The sequence below is a fragment of the Aquarana catesbeiana genome, linkage group LG03, assembly GCF_042186555.1.
Source record: "Aquarana catesbeiana isolate 2022-GZ linkage group LG03, ASM4218655v1, whole genome shotgun sequence".
NCBI lineage: Eukaryota > Metazoa > Chordata > Amphibia > Anura > Ranidae > Aquarana > Aquarana catesbeiana.
Genome location: NC_133326.1, coordinates 111,991,582 through 112,013,361, shown reverse-complemented (window position 1 = coordinate 112,013,361; position 21,780 = coordinate 111,991,582). Strand labels below are relative to the sequence as shown.

At 42.3% G+C, this 21,780-nt stretch overlaps 1 protein-coding gene across 2 annotated transcripts in view; it reads right to left on the bottom strand.

Moving 5' to 3' along the window:
- ARID3B (AT-rich interaction domain 3B) overlaps positions 1-21,780 on the bottom strand; it is a 92,436-nt gene that overhangs the window by 7,188 nt on the left and 63,468 nt on the right. For both annotated transcript variants that reach the window (XM_073618987.1, XM_073618988.1), the window contains exons 5-8: positions 19,269-19,452; positions 17,814-18,058; positions 10,373-10,630; positions 6,262-6,348 (exon numbers count right to left, since the gene is read on the bottom strand). In XM_073618987.1, coding sequence (XP_073475088.1) covers positions 6,262-6,348; positions 10,373-10,630; positions 17,814-18,058; positions 19,269-19,452 — 774 coding nt within the window. The remainder of the gene's footprint in view (positions 1-6,261; positions 6,349-10,372; positions 10,631-17,813; positions 18,059-19,268; positions 19,453-21,780) is intronic.

Genomic DNA, 21,780 nt, shown 5'->3' with positions numbered 1-21,780 from the left:
GATGCTTTGGAAGCTCTCTGTGGACCATGGCTTTTGTTGTAGGATGCGACTAAGAAAATGTCAAGAAAGACCTAATAGAACAGCTGAACTTTATTTGGGGTTAATCAGAGGCACTTTAAAATGATGGCAGGTGTGTACTTGACTCCTATTTAACATGAGTTTGAATGTGATTGATTGCTTAAAGTGATTGTAAGGGTTCTTTTTTTAAATGACAAACATATCATACTTACCTCCACTGTGCAGCTCGTTATGCAGAGTGGCCCCGAACCTTGTCTTCTGGGGTCCCCCGGCGGCTCTCGCAGCTCCCCCCCACATCAGATAAGTCCAGCATTCGGCGTCCATAGCCGCTGAATGTGTGACTCAGCCCCGTCCCCCGGGTCATTGGATTTTATTGACAGAGCGGGAGCCAACGGCTGCGCCGATATCAATCAAGAGCCGAGAACCCCAGGCAGAGAGACAGCGTGTCCCCTCCGGGTCAAGTTCCAGGGCTCAGGTAAGTAAAACGGGGAGGCTAGGGGGCCGGTCACTGCCAGGTGTTTTTTTTTACCTTAATGCATAGGATGCATTAAGGTGAAAAAACACAAAGGTTTACAAACCCCTTTAAATTATGAACACAGCTACATCCCCAGTTATAAGAGGGTGTTGCACGCTTATGCAACCACATTATTTTCTTTTTTTGATTTTTACTCCCCCACCACTAAAGATTTCAGTTTGTTTTTCAATTGAGTTGTACAGTTTATAGATCACATTAGGTGGCAAAAGCTCTGAAATTATTTATCTTTGTCTAATTTTTTTTTTCTTATATCACAGAAACCTGACATTTTAACAAGGGTGTGTAGACTTTTTATATCCACTGTACATGTACATCAACCAGCCTGCTACAGGTTATGGGCGTGCATCGCGTTTGCGACCGCTGTGTCCACAAGAGTGGATTGCGGTTCCTGGTGATCGCTATGCAATCATATGATCACTATATCAACAAAGCTGTTATGAATGAATTTTCTATGCTGTAATTGGCACACAGCAATCACATGGTACTTGGGCCAATCACAGCACCCTGTACCATGTAATTAGCTGTAGCCAATTTGTAACGTCCTGGCATTTTAGGGCCATCAGAACTGATTAAAAAAAAGAAAAATAAAGGAATAATACTACTACTAATAAATATATATATATTTTTTTTACATATATACACACACACACACCATAGTTTGTAAATGCTATAACTGACTCAAAACCAACATAAACTAATTGGGATTTTTTTTTTTTTTTTTACGACATGAAGCAAAATACATTTAGGCCTAAATTTATGAAGAAATTTGATTTTATTGGATATATTTTATAACAAAGTAGAAAACATCGTTTTTTTTTTTTTTTTTTTTTCAAAATGTTTGGTCTTTTTTCGTTTATATCGCAAACAATAAAAAACCCAGCAGTGAACCACTAAAAGAAAGCCATTTTAGTGAAAAAAAAAATGATACAAATTTTTATTTGCATATAGTAAGTATTGCATGACCACGCAATTGCCAGTTAAAGTAGCATAGTGCTGAATAGCTAAAAATGCCCTGGTCATAAAGGGGGTAAAACCTTCCAAAGCTCAAGTGGTTAATTGTAGTTGATGAAAAACCAAGAAATACAAAAGCATTTCTAAACAATCACATTTCCAGGGGTTAAAGCGGAGGTCCGGCCGTTTAAAAAAAAAAAAGTCAGCAAATACAAACACTGTAGCTGCTGACTTTTAATAAGGGCACTTACCTCTCCAGCGATGTCGGCCCCCCCGAGGCCGATCCGTCAGGTGCCGGCGCCGCCATCCTAACTAAGGGAAACAGGCAGTGGAGCCTTGCGGCTTCACTGCCCATTTCCTACTGCACATGCGTGAGTCACGCGGCGCTTTGTGAATGGTCTTGTTGTTTCCGTGGAATAGGAAGAGGCAGATTAGGAAGACTGCCTAGCAACAGGTGTTTCTGGTAAGTAAAAAACATTTTTCCCAAATGTTTTTTTTTTTAATTTTTGTAGAATTTTAAGGTAATTTCTTATTTTAGGGTGGACCACTTTAATTCTACAATAACTTCTTTATTATTTTTCCACCCACATTCTGTCATTATGTATGGAGGTTATGACAGTTTCTTTTGTACAAAATCACTAAAACTCAAGCTATATGAGCACAACAGTATTGCTAAAATAACATATGGTATCCGTCAAAAGTAAAACCTTTTGCTTTTTTTTTTTTTTTTCTTTTCTAGTGGTCTCGTTTTTAACATGGCTAAATTCACAGTGGTGCGTTGCACATAAATGCACAGCCCTTTTGCAGTCGTGCAGCAGTGCCATTAATTCTTAAGGGCATCTCCGTATATCTTGCCAACACACGCGCCCAAACGCATGGAAGCAACTTATTAGTTTTATTGCAGCGTGATTTTTATAAAAAAGATCAGGCAACCTGATTGGATATTGATTTTGTATGCTGATCCCTCTTTGAGCAACATATCGTATATCTAAGTTTTGAATCCCTAACTGCATTAAAGAGAAAAAAAAAAAGCATCAGGCACTTATTTTGCGCAAGCTGCACAGAACGTGTAGGAGCGCGCTCCATCGCACCTGCATTGGTATTTAGTGAGCCATACCTGCATCTCTGCAGATGCACTTGAACACCCAATGCAGGCGAATGAAGCATTTACAAAACGGTATACTAGTTAACCCCTTCCTGACCAGCCGCCGCAGTTATACTGCGGCAGGACGGCTACCCTGCGCAAGCCGTCGTAGCTGTAAGTCGGCTCTTTAAGACGCGGTAGCAGGCATGCCTGCAGCGTGTCCCTGGAGCTGTCGAGGGTGCCCGGCGGGCGCGATGACCACCGGGAACCCGTGATCGCTCATGACAGAGCAAGAACCGGGAACTGTGTGTGTAAACATACAAATCCTGGTTCTGTCAGGAGAGGAGAGAGATTGTGTGTTCCTACTAAGTAGGAACAACAATCTCTCTCCTCCTCTAGTCAGCCACATCTAGGGAACACATTTAACCCCTTGACCGCCCCCTAGTGTTAACCCCTTCCCTGCCAGTGACATTTATACAGTAATCAGTGGCTATTTTTAGCTCTGATCGCTGTATAACTGTCACTGGTCCCAAAAAAGTGTCAAAAGTGTCCGATGTGTCCGGCGCAATGTTGCAGTCCCGATAAAAATCCCGATAAAAATCCCGATAAAAATCGCAGATCACCGCCATTGCTAGCTAAAAAAAAAAAAAAAAAAATAATAATAAAAATGCCATAAATCTATTCGTCATTTTGTAGACGCTATAACTTTTGCACAAACCACTCAATATACACTTATTGCGATTTTTTTTACCAAAAATATGCAGAATACATATCGGCCTAAACTGATGAAGAAATGTTTTTTTTTTTTAATTTTGGGGATATTAATTATAGCAAAAAGTACAAAATATTGTGTTATTTTCAAAATTGTCGCTTTGTTTATGATATACAAATAAAAACCGCAGAGGTGATTTAAATACCACCAAAAGAAAGCTCTATTTGTGGGGAAAAAAGGCAATTTTTTTGTTTTATTTGGGTACAACGTCGCACAACCGCACATTTGTCAGTTAAAGCGACGCAGTGCCGTATCGCAAAAAATGGCCTGGTCAGGAAGGGGGTAAATTCGTCCGGGGCTGAAGTGGTTACGGTAGTTGAGGTATATGATTATCTTGTTACAGCATAGTAGCTGTCCTATAATTAGAAATTATGTGCCATCTCTTGCACACTACAATGTGTTCAAGTATCAGTTAAGTTTACAGTCCTATGCGGTCATAAGAATCCCAAATGGCCTTTTTTATACTGAAAAATATGTCTAAAGATTTCAATCACCTCTTAAAAACAGCAATTATGTCATCACAAACTGTCCCAAATCCTATGAATAGTACTGGGTTGTGGACGGGACCCTCTCACATTATGTGCACATTATTTCCTGTGTCTGTAGGAGCACTTGAAAGTCTACATCTTCCATGATACAATTTCTGCATACCTGAAGGAGGAGGAGTCCTGAGTAGTTGGCAATCCATGGTGTGCTGGCAATCTGTGCTTTGACTGCATGTATTAAGGGTGCAGAGACAGTGGGCAATTTTAGACAATCATAGGTAGGGCATGGACAGGGTTATGTGCATGGCTGCACTGGGAGCAACCCTGTATTTGATGAAATCTCCTTATGTACAAAAGGAATCTACTTTTGTTATTCATTTTATTATGCACCAGATGAAAAAAAAAAAAGAGAGAAAAAAGTCAATTTCCCTCATTTAGTGGTTTTGAAACCAAATTATTTTCCTATTCAGTGGGATTGAACTCTACTGCCTTTAGTGTCAGGGCAGCACTGGTGGGGGAGCATCCAGCTACTGACTTGCATGTGCTGCCATTCAAGTGAAGGGGCATGGCTGGGTAGGGAGAGAATGCTAATGCAGCACCCACTGCATGATTACACTTGTGTTGCCTGGGAAGAACTACCAGGTGACCAGACGTTACATTGGGACAGGATGCAGCAGTGACCATCTATCTTCACAGAAAATTGAGGCCTATCAGCAAGTTTAGGTTCACGTACACAATTTTTTTCTGGACACAGGAAAAGAAATACAAGTTTTACTATACGTGCCCCATGCAGCCCTGTATTATTTTGTGCTGTATGGAGTTTTGCTTTAATACATTTTCTAAAGGGGGGTAGAAAGGAAGCCCTAGCATGGCCCTCGTGCTTTAACACTTCGAATCACTGAGCATGTAGGCTGACTTGCCTTATCTGTTTAGTTGTTTTGAATCTGTGCACTGAAGAAAGCAGCTAAGTAAATTAGGGGTCAGCAATGGCAGATTCTATTTCTTCTGTGATAGCTTTCCTTTATGCTTGGCACCTAAAGATCTCATGCACCACTATCATAAAGAAAGTGGAGTAACCAATGTTATATTTTACTGCTATGCTATATTTCAATTCCTCCTTGCAGGTTTTAGGCTTGTACAGTAAAACCTTGATTTGAGAGCGTTTTGCAAGACTTGTATATCAAGTCAAAATTTATAAAAAAATGTTGCTTCATTTTTTAATACATTTTGACTTGATATACAAGTAGTGTCATGTCACAACTGAGTATAAAAGAGAAGAGAGGTGCCTCTAAGTGTAGCAATACAGTTACATTTAATGAATATACAACACTTAGAAACTCACATGTTTGATGATTAAAACAGGCACATGTAAGTATACAGATATCCGGGGTAAAGCCGTTCATAGACCATCCTCCTCACCGCCATCAACGTCATCCCTTCCATTCTGCGCTCCACGACCGTTTCAAGCCTCAGTTTCAGATCGCTCTACTGCAGGGTAGTCTTTTTGGTCACGATTGCAGACTAACAGCGGTAAGAGCCGGCGGTGCAGAGGACGGTCTATGTGGACAGCGTTACTCCAGATGCCTACATACTTAGATGTGCCTCTTTTAATTATCAACCATGTGAGTTGCTAAATGCTGTACCTTCATTAAATGTAACCATATTGCTACACTTTAGAGGTGCCTCTCTTCTCTTTTATACTCTGTAGCTCCTGCTGGATTTTGCTTCTAATACCCTTGTGGAGGCCGCCATTTGTGGATGGACATTTTAGGCTGGGTTCACACCTATGCAAATTGGATGCGGCTTACACCGCAGCCAATTGCAGAACATTTTAAAATCTATTCATTTCAATGTGTCTGGTTCACATATATGTGTTGCATCCACACTCCGCATTGTACAGAAAATGTGTGCGTTTTCTAGGCAGTGGGGTGCGAATTGCAGGCACATTATCTTCATTGGGACTGCATCTGATTTGCAGCTGTGTTCCGTTCTGAACAAGCATTCTCTCCCCCTCATTACACCTCCCTGCCTCTCCCTGCTTGGCTGATCCACAGCTACAATGGAGAGGAACCGCTGATTGAAGGAATTTTCTCTTTGCAGAGGGAACGGAGCTGCAATTTGCACCGGACTGGTATGAACCCAGCCTTATGGTTACACAACCTATAACATTACTATAATCTTTTTATATGGACTATAAACTGAAGGACTTATGACTAAATGGTTGTGGAATTAATCATTTGAGTTTCCATTATTTCTTACGGGGAATTTCACTTTGATATACAAGTGCTTTGGATTACAAGCATGTTTCCGGAACTAATTATGCTCGCAATCCAAAGGTTTTACTGTAAGTACAAAAACATATAAAAGTATCCCATTTTTATACTGCCCCCCCACCCCACAATAGGCTGCATATTACCTGTATACATAGTGCCATTAATTTCAATGGACATGTTGATACTGCCAGAGCCCAGATTGAGAGCCATGTCCTGCCGATCCTGAGTTGCTGAAAAAGCAAGAGGCATCAATACATAAATCAATGGTGTGATGTGAAAGCCAGGCTTGTACAGCATATTTATATATTCTTGATAACTTTAACAAACTTGCATCATAGTTAAGGTTACCTGCCATGGGGGACGCACCTACTAACTCCATCTGTCAGAAAATCTTAGCTACACAGATATAATACTCTTGCTTCAATATGTTCAGACACGAACCAGGAAGAGGTATGCAGACAACACTTGCTGTATGCTTAAAGTGTCATTAAATCCAGACTATGAAAAACTCATTACATGCTATATAACAGTGTGTGCATATTCACAAAGCCACTAAAGCAATTGCTTTGTGTAGAGTGAAATATAGCTGGTTGATCCTGCCTTCAGCTGTCCCTTCCATCTTCTCTATGTGCTCAAATGCAGGCTTGTGCAGATTGTGTAGACCAGGTGGTGTTCTCTATTGAGTATGCTCCAGTTTTAGTTTCCTTCTAACCTCTTCATGTGTTCCTATTTTCTTTAATCTGTACAGCCCACATGACTATATAGTCACACATGTAGTATACGCAGTGGTATATGACACTCCCCTCCCCTCCTTCTCTATTGCTAAATGCTATAGGGGTGGAATATAGTGCGCTGAATGATTACATTCACTAAGAAACACACAAAATGCTTAGCTTTAATATAGATCAATATTAAACATATCCAATGTAATTGCTAATAACTGTAAAATAAAATAAAAAAAAAAAAAAAAAAAAAAAAAAAAAAAAAAAGCCTTGTATGCAGATGCCGCCTGGACAAAATCAAAGCTAGTGTCAGTCATCTTCGACTCTGCTTACACCATATTAATACACAAAAAATACACATTTTATGTTCAATAAAGATTTTATTGGGAGGTGTAAAACAGTTATTTGATATTTATAATCCAATTTAAAGGACTCCTCTGAAACTTTTAATAGTTATTTGACTGGTACAGCACCAATCAGGGCTGGCCAGACAGATTCATATTATAGAGAGCATACATCAGCAGAGTAATAGAAGCCCCTCTCAAGGATCTTTTCCTGCAGATGCCAAAGAACAGTTAAAAGGTCATGTGACCACACAACAGTGCTGCAGGAATAAGGTACTTAGAGGATTAAAAAAAAAAAACTAAATAAAGTGGCATGATATATATGATTTATGTCATTAAATTAGGCCCCTTTCACACGATCGACCCAATTGGTTCCGCCTGTCCGTTGGGCCACTCATTGACTTCTATGGGCAGGCAAATGTCAGCAGATACGTGTCCGCTGACACACGCCTGCCGATCCGACAAGATCCGCTTAAAACAGACGGATGCTGATACGTTCGCCATCCATCCAGCAGGTCGGGTGGGATCGGATGAAAACGGACAGGCTGTCTGTTTTCGTCCGATCTCCCCATAGAGAATTGAGGGGCTCTGACAGGTCCCAGTGTGAAAGGGGCCTTATGGCAATAAACACTTCTGTTTAGTATCACTTTAGGCTCTATTCACACTTGTAGAATTCCAAAGTTGCGCTGACTTTGGAGTATAACTTTGATGCAACTTTGGATGGGTGTAACTTGGATACGACTTTGCAACTGTATAAAATTCAGGTACAAGTCGCACTTATATGAATGGTTATCATTGGAAAACATGGGGAACTACTTGTCATGAAATTTTGATGTCCAAAGTTGCATGACAAGTCACACAAGTGTGAATGGAGTTTTAAATTTTGATCAGTGTCTCAAAAAGTACTGAAGCTCTAAATCTTCTGGTTCTTGCGCAAATAGCTCCAAACATGATGTCGGAAGTATAAGGAAAACCTGAGGGAAAAAAAATGCTATGTAATGCTTTTAAGACCTACCTCAAAGGCTAGAGCGAACATTTAGTGTGGTGGTGATGCTCTTCTGTGTCCCCACTCTACATACACGGCTCCTCTAAAAGGCTATTGAGAGGCACTTCGTCATGATGCATTCTGCTCTGAAATCTTGCCCATACTATAGACTCAATTTAACTTTACAAAATAATAAAGGTCCTTTGTTTTCAAGCATGTGACTATATTTTAAACTTCATTGGACTAAGCTGGAATAAACTTTTGAAAATAAAGGTTACACCAGAGTATAAGCCCTGGGAATTCAGCCTTGTATGTCAAGCTTACAGATGTCTCAAAAAGTCTGATAGTCAAGAGAAAACACAAAATAGATGAACTTGGAGAATCAAACACTCCCCATTTAAAACATATGTACATAGATGGTTTCTATCACCAGAATGGTTGTGAAAGTCGCAATCTCGGTTTTATAAATAGACCCCATTTATCATTATACAGGATTTCCCCATAGTGTATTTTACAAAGGGGAAAAAAAAAAGAAAAAAATGTTTGCAGTATTTTACAGAGGGGAAAAACTAGATATCAAAACTGAATGTTCAGAGAAGAATGGAATTCATTAACCCTTTCATGACTAAGCCTATTTTTGACATTTGGTGTTTACAAGTTAAAATCTGTATCTTAATTTTTTATGTCACACAGTATTTGTGCAGCGGCTTTTTAAACGCAACTTTTTGGGAAAAGGGACACTTTCATGAGTTTTAAAAAAACGAAACAGCAAAGTTAGCCCAATTTTTTTGTATAATGTGAAAGATGATGTTACGCTGAGTAAATAGATACCAAACATGTCACACTTTATAATTGCACGCACTCGTGGAATGGCGACAAACTACGGTACCTAAAAATCTCCATAGGCAACGATGGACTTATTTATTTTATTTATTTTTATATTAATAAATTGTGTTAAAAAAAAAAAAAAAAAAAAAAAAAAAGATCTCTTTTATTGCTGTCACAAGGAATGTAAACATCCCTTGTGACAGTAATAGATGGTGACAGGTACTCTTTATGGAGGAATCGGGGGTCTAAAAGACCCCCGATCCCTCCTTTGCACTTCAAAGTATTCATATCGCTGTTTTCAGTGATTCTGAATACTGTATATTTTTTTTAAACTGGCGCCATTGGCAGCCAAGTAAACAGGAAGTGACGTCATGGTGGTTTACAATCAGGAGACTGGAACGTAGCCGTTTTCGGCTTCGCGCCAGTCTGTTCCTATCGATCGGGTCTCCCGGTGGGGCGGGAGTCCCTTCACGCTCCTCCGGTATAACAGCCGAGCGGCTTTTAGCCGCATCAGTTGTTATCCCTGGAAAGCTGATCGCTGGCTCTAAAAAACGGTACCGCGATGATGCCTGCAGCTGCGGGCATCATCCCGCTATAACACTCGAAAGTCGAGGCCACGTATCTGCGTATGCTCGGCGGCAAGGGGTTAAACAAAATTATACTCACCTTGGTGGATCAGCATTGGTCCGATGCTGCACCTGTCACATGCTGGCTCGAAGATCAAGAACGGAGCGATCAAACACCGCTGATCGCTCACCTCTCTGTCTTCAGCTTGCAAAGAGCTGGTGACTATCAATCACAGACTCTCTGCTCTGTCCCTCCAGCATTCACTGGAGCACTGGGATGTGGAGAGGGCAGAAGCAGCTGGCTCAGGCTGTCAGCAGCACTGTAAGAGGCTGAGCCAGCTGCCAGTCGAGGCATCTGGGTGGATCTTTACCATATGGTCGGGATCCTTTCACAGCCTGGACTGGCTCCGATGTCAGCTAACTGTAGGCTTTAGCCCGCTGTTGGCTGAAAACAGGTCACGTGAGTGCAGAACAAACAGCGTACTCCTGTGATCTATAGGAAAAATAGAGCCAAAAAAAAAAAAAAAAAAACTTTGGCTATTCTTCAAGAGAAAAATCTTTTCAATACTTGCACATATTCCTACATGAGGAGTTACACAAGGTAAAAGCACTGTGATGTACAAAAGCTGACCACAAACCAACTCCACATACCATCAGCATACGTTGGTGTCAATGTCAGCCACACATTTATGAAGATCAGCCATAAACTGACCTTTTATTCTAAGCGCATATCAAATATTTTTAAAAATCTTGCAATATGCCAAGGATTTCTTGGGGTATTACAATGCATGAGATCATGAATTACTTACCCTTCCCATTAATCTTTAGTTTCATAGGTATCTGTCGTGCCATGCTTAAAAGATTGTGTTGGAAGGCTTGCTGCATGAGCCTTTGCTGCTCTTCCATTGGTGTACGTGCTATTCGCTTCTCAAGGGGTTCGCCTGTCTCCAGTCTTTCCTTCAGCTGCTCTATTGAAACTGATCGCAGCCCTAAAGGGGTGTGTTGTGCATTTATGGGCCCAGCAGCTACTGCCATCCGATTAGGTAACATGCCTGCAGGACTGTCACCTATAATAAAAAAAAGGTATAAAAAAGGTTAGCACAGTTGGTCGTGTAAAGCTTAAAGTTCTAAAATCCCACAACAGCAAAACTACAAATTTCCCTGTCATAGTTCAAAAAAGCAATGCAAGTAAAAGGAATGTGATTTGAACAGTCAGTTAAGACTAGATCATAAGGATTTTTTTTCTATGAAACCCCTGCTAACTACGCATTCATTCTTAACCCCAATTAAAGTAAATGTATTTTTTAAAAAAGTGTAATAAACTGTGGAAGAAAAAAAAAAAAAAAAAAAAATCTGACAGAGGTTTTATTTTTTGGTGTCCCTGCTGAAGATTTTCCTTTCCATGTCCTGATGACAGTGGTCACCAAGTCAACAAAACGCTATAATACAAGTTTATACCACATTTTTTTGTCAGTACATAGAGGAGAAAGGGAATTCCCTTATTTTCCAGTGACAATGGTTACCAGGACAAAGGGTGGGGATATGTATGTACAACAAGCTGATCTACAACTACAATGTGTTCCCTACAAAAGCAGCAGAGAAAAAAAACCTGATTATTACTCTGTTTTTAACCACTTGCCGACCACCCCACGTATATATTACTGCAGGGCGGTGGCTCCTAGAAGCAAAATCACGTACCTGTACATGTTTTCCTCTTCCGGGTCTGGGGCACACACACGCGCCTCCGGCAACCAGCTACCGCTGTGATTGCAGCCAATCAGCGGGTCTGGCAGAGTCAGCGGGTCCGGCAGACTCAATGTCCACAGGACCTGCCGATCATTCATGAGAGAGGCAGAATGGTGGTCTGCTAGTAGGAGAGACAGAGATCCTGCTGTTTCTGCTAAACAGGAACACAAATCTCTGTCTCTTCACAGTTAAACCACCCCCACACAGTTAGAAAGCACCCCCTAGGAGCACACTGATCGCCCCTGTTAACCCCTTACCTGCCAGTGTCATTAGTACAGTGACAGTGCATATTTTTTAGCACTGATCACTGTATTGGTGTTACTGGTCCCCTAGTGTCTGATTTATCCACCGCATTGTTGCAGTCACACTACAAGTCGCTGATCGCCACCATTACTAGCAAAAAATAAATTATTCTATTAAAAATATGCCATCATTTGTGAATGCTCTAACTTTTGCGCAAACCAATACACGCTGGGATTTTACCAAAAACATGTAGCAGAATACAAATTGTTCTAAACTAATGAAAAAAATTTGATTTGACTTTTTTTATTGGGTGTGTTTTACAGCAGAAAGTAAAAAATAGTTTTTTTTTCTTTTCAAAATTGTTTTTTTTTGTTTATAGCGCAAAAAATAAAAAAGCTGATCAAATACCATCAAAAGAAAGCTTTATTTGTGGAAAAAAATAGGATTTTTATAACAGCTTACCTGTAAAAATCCTTTTCTTGGAGTACATCATGGGACACAGAGCCATAATACTTACTATGTGGGTTATAGGCCACCTTCAGGCGATGGACACTGGCACACCCCAAGACAGGAAGTCCACTCCCTATATAACCCCTCCCACTACTGGGAGTGCCTCAGTTTTGTAGCAAAGCAATATACATGTATTAGAAGAGGGGAGGGACCTCTGTGTCCCATGATGTACTCCAAGAAAAGGATTTTACAGGTAAGCTGTTATAAAAATCCCATTTTCTTTATCGTACATCACGGGACAAAGAGCCATAGTAGTTACTATGTGGGATGTACCAGAGCAATGCCAACTGAAGGAAGGGAGACACAACAAAAGTAAGGCATCATGAGACCAGAGGGCTTATACTGCTGCCTGCAGCACACTACACCCAAAGGCAATATCCTCACGCCTTCTTACAGCCACCTGATAGAATCTGGTAAATGTATGGACTGAGGACAAAGTTGCGGCCTTGCAGATTTCAGCCATGGAAGCTTGGTGATGCACTGCCCACGAAGCACTAACAGCTCTAGTGGAGTGTGCTTTGATTTGAGAGGGTGGAATCTTCCTCTTCAAACATAAGCTTGAACAATTACTTGCCGAATCCAGTTAGAAATGGTAGATTTTGATGCGGCCTGTGCTTTTTTAGGACCTTCAGGCAACACAAACAAAACATCAGTTTTTCGAATCTGAGCAGTCGCCTTCAAGTAGACTTTGACTGCTCTCACCACATCCAGAGAATGTAGTGACTTCTCTTCCGTTGAACAGGGTTCTGGAAAAAATGAAGGTAAAAACAATATCCTGGTTTAAATGAAAACCTGACACTACCTTCGGTAGAAAGTTAGGACGAGGACGCAATACCACCTTATCCTTGTGAATAATTAAATATGGCTCTTTACAAGAAAGAGCAGCCAACTCCGATACCCTTCTTGCAGAAGATATGGCTACCAGAAAAATTAGTTTCCTTGTCAAAAGGACCAAGGGAATATGCCGTATCGGCTCAAAAGGCTGTTTTTGTAATGCCGATAGAACTAAATTCAAGTCCCAAGGGTTCAGGGGTGACCTAACTGGAGGATTAAGCCGCGTTAATCCCTGAATAAAGCTAAAGACCAAGGAATGCGAAGCAAGTGGTCAGTGAAATAATACCGATAAGGCTGAGACCTGGTCTTTGATAGTACTCAAGGCCAGCTTAATTTCTAACTCCATCTGCAGAAAGTCAAGGATTCTACCTATGACATACTTCCTGGGGTGCCAACCCCTGGATTCACACTAGGAGACATATGCCTTCCAGCCTCTATAATAAGATTCTGGAGGCCGGCTTCCTTGCATTAATCAAGGTAGATACCACTGAGCCTGATAGCCCACGCTTCTTCAGAATGTGGGTCTCAATAGCCAAACCGTTAAATTTAGGGCTTGTAAAGTAGGATGGAATACCAGACCCTGCGAGAGAAGATCTGGACGTGGTGGTAGGGTCCATGGGTCCCCCAACGCCATCCTTATGATCTCTGCATACCAGGATCTGGTCCATGCTGGGGTCACAAGAATGACTGACTTCTCTTCCTGCTTGATCCTGCGAAGAAGTCATGGAAGCAGAATAGGAAGGAATGCATAAGTCAGTGAGAACTGATTCCACGGGAACACCAAGGCATCTGTTCCGCACGCTAGCGGATCCCTTGTTCTTGACACAAAGTTGTCAATCTTTTTTGTTAAACCTGGATTCAAACAGATCCATGTCTGGGATGCCCCATCTTTGGCATATTGTCACATTCTCCCGGGAACAACTGGCGACTCAAGTAGTCTGCCTGCCAATTTTCTATTCCTGGAATGAAGACTGCTGATAGGCAAAGTACATTGTTTTCTGCCAAAGCTAGTATGTGATTCACCTCTCTCTGGGCCGCACGACTTCTCGTGCCCCCTTGGTGATTGATATAGGCTACTGTTGTGGCATTGTCGGATTGGATCCTGACAGGACAATTCCGTAACCTGAACGTCCAGGCCCTCAGGGCTAAGCGCGCTGCCCGAATCTCTAGAATGTTGATGGGTAAGGTCATTTCTGATCTGGACCATTTACCGTGGACAGTCGCCTCTTCCAGGACTGTCCCCTAACCTGAAAGGCTGGCATCTGCCAGGTAACTGGTAGGAAGGATTTTCCCTTCTGCAGATTCTTGGTTATCAACCACCAACTGAGGCTCCAGCACACCCTTTGGAGACAGACACATGGGGAAATGTAGAGCTTGGACCTTCCTGTTCCAAGCCGATAGGATACTGTTTTGCAGCAGCCTTGAATGAAACTGAGCATAAGGAACGGCCTCGAATGAAGCCACCATCTTTCCCAACAACCTCATGCAAAGTCAAATAGAAGGATTCTTCTTTGCCTTGACCACCTGAATCAGTTCCTTTATGGCACTGATTTTTGCCTGGGGCAAGAACACCCTTTTCTGGGCTGTATCTATGATCAGACCCAAGTATTCTAATCTCTCTAATGGTTTTAAGGAGGATTTCTCTAGGTTCGAGAACCCAACCTAGGTATTCCAGGTAGTTGACTGTGGTGATCATACTTTGGTCTAAGCGGGCTACCGACTGGTCTATCAAGAGCAGATCGTCTAGGTAAGCTATAACTGTTATACCTTGGGCCCTTAATCTGGCTAGAGAAGGGGCCAGGACCATTTGTAAACACTTGAGGTGCAGTAGCTAGACCGAAAAGCAGAGCTACAAACTGAAAATGAAGATGTTCTACTTCGAAACGTAGATATTTCTGGTGAGCAGGGAAAATAGGCACATGGAGGTATGCATCCTTGATGTCGATTGACGCCAGAAGTTCTCCCCCTTCTAGGATTGACTCCATGTGAAAAGAGCAGACATTCAAAAACCAGTTTAGATCTTTGAGATCTAGAATGGGTCCAACATCCCCATTTGGTTTTGGTACCGTGAAAAGGTTTGAATAAAACCCCAATCCCTGCTCTTTCATGAGGACCACTGAGATCACTTTTTGAGACAAAAGATGGTCCAATGCTTGAGAGACTTCTTTTTCTCTGGATCCCTGGGAATGTTTGATCTGAGAAAACGAGGAGACGGGAACTTTTAGAACTCTAGTTTGTACCCTAGAGTTATTAATGAAGTCACCCATCTGTCTCGACACTCTTCCTGCCTGATCCTTGAGAACTGCAGAAGTCTTCCCCCCACTCGAGCGAGCGGGGGCACCCCTTCATAAAGAGGCTTTAGTATTTTGTCTCGTAGGTTTCCTCCCCCAGGACTTCTTTTGTCCCTGGGGTTGACCCTGAGGTTTACCTCTTGAACTTGACGGCGGAGGCCGTTGTGACTGCCTGAAGGCAGACGCCCCTGGCACTGGAGAAGGAGCTGGTTTAAATCAAATACGTTTACTCCTCTTCCTAACTGGCAAAAGGGTACTTTTTCCACTAGAAATTTTTTGGATGTATTTATCCAAATCATCCCCGAACAGCCGTTAACCATGAAAAGGAAAACTAACCAGGAGCTTTTTGCATGGTGCTTTGGCTGACCAATTTTTCAACCATAAGATTCTATGCATATGTACCAGCCCAAGCATAAGGCGTGAGGCCTGAAGAATAGAATCTCTCATAGCGTCTATTGCAAAACATAAAGCCCCTGGTAGCTCGGCTAAATCCTGGGCCTGCTGATCAGGAATAACCTTGAGCACCTACTTAAACTGGTCTCTCAAGGAATGACATACACCAATTGCTGCCAGCGCAGGCTGAGTCACTGAGCCTGTCAGAGAAAAAGGGTTTTTTAATAGGAATACCAACTTCTTATCCGTTGGATCCCTAAGCATTTGAGCATTGTCTACCGGACAAGTCAAACTTATATTCACAGAGGATATAGCAGCGTCAATTGCTGGTATCTCCCACTTCTTAGTGAATTTTTCCTCCATAGGATAAAGTGTTCAAAACTTTTTAGGAGGAAAAAAATGCTTATCTGTGTGATCCCTCTCAGAATACATAAGCTTTTCCAGCAATGAATGGACAGGAAAAGTATGCACAGCTTGAGGAGCTTTAGCGAACCCAAACAAGAAGTAGGCTTATCAACCGACTCAGTTAAGGGTAGCAAAAATGTGGAACGGACCATCTCAGTAAGAGATTGGACCATCAATCTTTCAGATTGTGAAGCTGATCCTTCCACATTTGACCCCTCAGAAGAGGAGTCATCAGCCTCTTCACGGTCCCCTGAGAGAAAATAGTCTTTTCCCGACCCTAGTTCCTCAGTTTGAGAGTCCTGGGTAATGGACGGGGACCTGACGCATTTTATTCCACACTGGGAAGCCGCTAACCTTTCTTCCAAACCTATCATGGCTGAGGAAAAAAACTTCTTCAGTAATATAGACAGGGGCTGCAGTGTTGGAAACATTTGCCAGTCCTGATGGCTCACTCTGACCAGCCACCTCAGATCTCTCAGGGGAGGATGCCATTGCAGAAATGAGTTTAGGCTTTTTGGAGCTTGAGGGAGTCCCTTTTGAGCCCTTTTTTGGGGTGTTTCTACCTCCCCTTCTGACCATAGCCCGATGCACAAATGCAGAGGTACTACCAGAAGAAATTGCACCCACTAATAGTCCAGCAACTGCTGCTGCTATTAGTGCTTAGCCTGGTGCTTTAGTAAATGTGCCAAGTGTGTGCCACCACTTACATGCCCCCTTTTTGCTCGTGTCCCTCCAACAACTTGGAGCGGCATCCACCGACTGTTCTGGCTCCTCCCTCAATCCAGGGGGAGAGGTTCTGTCCAGGTGGGGGGCGTTTTTAGAAAAAAAATCCCCCCCCCCCCCCCCTCCCAACATGTTACCGGAGGCCTGGGACTGCTAGCCGGAGGGAAGTCTGCCGTTTCTGCTGAGACAGAATGATCTGAGGAAAGCATGACAAGGAATGTGCTCTATACAGCCCCCAGTGGTGACTTTTAGGCATGACATTTACTTTTAAAGGAGACAATTCATAAGAGAATTTAAAATTACTTAGAAATCCCACTTACCTTTCCCACCGCAGGGATTCTGTGGTTAAACCCAGACCCAATCTTCACCCTTCACGGTGGGCTCCGTTAAAAAAACCTTCAGGAACCGGGGGGCTCCTTTTTAATCGGGGGATCCACACTCCAGGAAGCGTAAAGCACCCCACCAGAAAAACTTTATGGCTGAAAAACTGCCCGGGTACCATTCAATTCGGCCTAATTTGAATGAATCCGGTCGCACAGCTTACCCCAGCAAGGAATATTCAGTGGAGCTCAGCATAGCACATCTTTACTCATGACCAACACCTAAGACACTGGCGAAAAAACTGAGGTATTTGGGAGGGGTTATATAGGGAGTGGACTTCCTGTCTTAGGGTGTGCCAGTGTCCATCACCTGAAAGTGGCCTATAACCCACATATTAACTACTATGGCTCTGTGTTCCGTGATGTACGATAAAGAAAAAGACAATTTTATTTGGGTACAGCATCGCACGTCCTTGAAATTGTCAGGTAAAAACGCAGTGCCGTATCGCAAAAAATGGCGTGGTCATGAAGGGGGGTTAACCTTTCCGGAGCGGAAGTGGTTAAAGAGAAAAAAAAATCTTTTATTGTATGTTAAAAATGTCAGGATAACAGTTTGCTAAAGACTGAAACATAGTATACACATGTGCTATTATTCTATACACCAGGAGGAGCTGCAGGAAAAAACAGGATATTTGGGCAACAGATTTCACAAAACATGCAAGCAGGTTTTTATGCAATAACAGACAGCTAGATTTTTTTTCCATTTTCCACAGCAGACATCTGACCTTTCTTCAGTGGCGTTGATGGTGTCATACGAGAAGTTGGGTGCACTCCAAGCATGGGCGCAGGAAGTTTTGGAGCTCCCAGAAGTGTGTTGGGCCCTCCTGGAGTGGGGGAATAGTTAAAGGAAGAAGTACCATAACTTGGGCGCCTTCCTTCTCGTCTATTTCCATCTATAGCAGCTTGCAACTCAGCCGGAGAGCTAAGAGACTTCTTCTCACACTCGTAGAGATAAAGGTACTTCATATACCTGTAAGATGCAAGCAGGATGCACCAAATGAAAAATCACCTCCCCTTCACCTGTGAGCACAAACATCCCACACATCCAGATCAGAACTAGTTTACATACAGGGCAGACAGAGGAATAAATAAATGACTGTGCAAGCAAACAGTGACAGAAAGTCAGGTTAAAAGGGGTTGTAAAGGTTTGTTTTTATTTTTTATTAACAACAAACATGTTAAATATACCTCCTTTGTGCAAGGGTCACCCAGTGGTGCTCCTGGCTCCTTCCCCGCATCGAGTGCCCCATCGGAGACCCGCACTGCAATGGGACACCTGAGCATGTGCGCTCCCAAGTCCATTGACAGACAGTAGGACTCGTCCCGGTCACTGGATTTGATCGACAGCAGTGGGAGCCAATGGCTGCGCTGCTATCAATCTATCCAATGAGGACCTGAGACAGTGGCTGGAGCTGGTGGGCTGGTCCCCGTTGATGAAACGATTGGGTTCAGGTAAATAAAAGGGGGGATCTGGGGGGCTGCTGCACTACGGAAGGTTTTTCACCTTAAAAGGGGTTGTAAACAGTAGTGTTTTTTCACCTTAATGCATCCTATGCATTAAGGTGAAAAACCTTCTGTCATGCAGCATCCCCCCAGACCCCCTGTTTTACTTACCTGAACCCGTCCTCTCGCCGTGCCTCTAGCCTGTGTCTTGTGTCCTGATTGATAGCAGCACAGCCATTGGCTCCCGCTGCTCCCAATCAAATCCAATGACGCGGGGCCGAGTCCTGCTGTCTGAATCAATAGACGCAGCAACAGGACACGGGAGCGCGCCCGCATGGGTGTCCCAAAGGAGAGCGCTTCTTCGACGGGGCGCTCGAGAAGAGCAGCAGCCACGAGCGCCGCTGAGGGACCCCAGAAGAGAATGATCAGGGCCACTCTGTGCAAAACCAACTGCACAGAGGAGGTAAGTATGACATGTTTGTTATTTTAAAAAACAAACAAAAAACAATGGTTTAGCAACCCCTTAATGAATAGAATGCATTAAGTTGGAAAACCACAAGGGTTTACAACCCCTTTAAAACTGAGAAGGCATAACACCTTGGTTCCAATATGCAAGAGTCATTTTATACAATGGTAGGAAACAAAAAATAGAAAACTATAAACCAAAACAAATAATGAACATTATATCAAAAGGTAAAATTCATAAGAACAATATTATACTGGGAGCAAGTACTCACTGTGTGCGCAAGGTGAAGGCAGCGCTTGTAATGGAGGTTGGTAGGTTCAGGCCCTTCGTGATCTCCCTCCAGATTTTCTTATTGATTACCTCTACAAGCCCCCCCTTCTCAGTTACAAGCTTGTAGAGCATATAGAGGTCCAGTAGCTGTTTAGCCATGATAGGAATGCGGCTGATTGGTGTGCCTGAATGAAATCAAACAAAAACAAAAAATGAGCAATTTGAGACATTTTTGAAAGGAACATCTTAAGGAGTACAAAAAAAGTGACAAACGTAAAAGTTATAGGTTTGCTGCTTTGCAAGCAAAATGTTGGACTTTTTTTTTTTTTTTTAAGCTAAAAATAGGAAAGTTTAGACATCAAGAGAAAAAAAAAAAAGTGTCATATGATACGTTTATCTGTTATATGCAGAGAAAAGGGTCAGTCATATAATACCTTTATCTGTTATATATGCAGGACTTTTATATAAAATGCAATCTAATCTTTTAACGTGAATCTGTGCTTTGCCCATGCTGGCTAAATAAAGCAATAGGTTTGTGACTGTGTTAAAGTAATATTAAAGGGATCGTAAAGGCGAAAGGTTTTTTATCTTAATGCATTCTATGTATTTAAGAAGGAAAAAAAACGCGCTGCAGAGCAAAGTAGGGAAAGGACAAATTGATAGCTGCACTTTAAAACACACCAATATCTGTGTACGGCATAAGAAGTATAAAATATAAAAAGTGCGCTTAAAATGAGGGGAAACATATATGAATGCAAATAATCAAATCGTGACGGCTTACAACACGTAGCCACGCCCTACATGTTTCGTCATTAGTTGACGTCTTCAAAGGGGCCCCTTTGAAGACGTCAACTAATGACGAAACATGTAGGGCGTGGCTACGTGTTGTAAGCCGTCACGATTGCCCCATGTTCTGCACGGGTTACTGCTTTATTTATGCCGGCTTGTTTTTTATTGTTTTTATTGCCTTACGGAGCGTGCACTCTCCGTTTTTGGCCTGTATTTTTACCAATAAACTTGTAACGTTTTTACACTATTGGAGCCCCGCTCTTCTGCTTTTTCCTTCTACCACACTGGGAGCAAGAGAGCCCTCTCTCCCCCCTCTCCAGGCGCATCACTTGGACTAGCCCGGACCGGAGGCAGCATTCCTGTCAGCTGATATGGAGATTATCCCAACACGGTCCCTGCAGAGGGCGAAGTCTGCATGCTCGGTAGACCCTGCCAGTGAGGGGCTCCAACGCGGAGGGTAAGGGTCCATTTTTACTTCATTTCCACCTGTTGGAGTCACTGCCAGTGGAGTCTGTGTCACCTTGCATATCCCTTCTTTCTGTTTATCCATCCATCGATTGTTGCAGAGTGGATGAAAGCGCTTTTTCACAGATGAACTTTATATGATTTAATTCAGGGACTGGGATTTTTTAGTTCTCACGTTTTTATCCATTCACATTTCAATTAATTATTCTATTTTTATGTGTACACCTTCACAGGTCTCATTTTGCTTTCACTTTATATTTTTACTTTTTTCACGTTTTACTTGTACACATTATTTTATATATTGAGTTATCAGCATGTTTTTTTATACATCTTGTGTATGCACATTTGATTATTTGCATTCTATGTATTTAGAACAAAACAAAAACTTGAGTGCAGCAGCTGCCTCAGCCCTCCTAATACTTACACTAAGAATTACCCCCCCCTTTGTCCAGAGATGCTGCACAACTGTCTTGTCTGGCTGGGACACCCCCCTCATTGGCTGAGACAGCAGCGCCTTGCCATTGGTTCCTGCTGCTATCAAAATCAGTCAGCCAATCAGGGGAGAGGGGAGGGGCGGGGCCAGGGCTCAGTGTCTGAATAGATACATGGAGCTGTGACTTGGCTCAGGTGCGCCTCCCCCCATAGCAAGCTGCTTGCTGTGGGGGCACTCGGCAGGAAGGAGGGGCCAGGAACTACGGCAAGGGACCCAAGAAGAGGAGGATTCGGGCTGCTCTGTGCGAATCCACTACAACAGGGCAGGTAAGTAGAACCTTTTTTTTTTTTTTTTGCTTTAAAAATAACAGAGACTTTACACTTACTTTAAACCCTCAATTTTTTAAACACCAGCAGCAGAATTATTAATTATCGGGTATGCAGTTTATTTTTTTTTATTTTTCTGCCTACTCCAGACTGATTAGAGATGCACTGTCCACTGTTAAATCTTGCTGTGAAGACCAGAAATTCAGAGAAGCAGCACTGGGAAAGCAAAAGCCAGTACCATTGAGATTGAAAACTTAAAATAAATACTGGCGTAAGAATTTTAACAAAATGATTTACTGGGAAAATGTTAATTTTATTGTACTCAATGTGTTAAGCTAAAAAAAAAGCTGAGTTTTTAAAGTGGTTCTAAAGCCTTAAAGTTTTTTTTTTTTTTTTACCTGAATTTTCATTAGGGTAAAAAAGCCTTCTGCAGCATCCATTGGCTCCTGGTGCTGTTAATCAAAATCTATGATGGGGGTGCCAAACCCCACTGTTTCTAT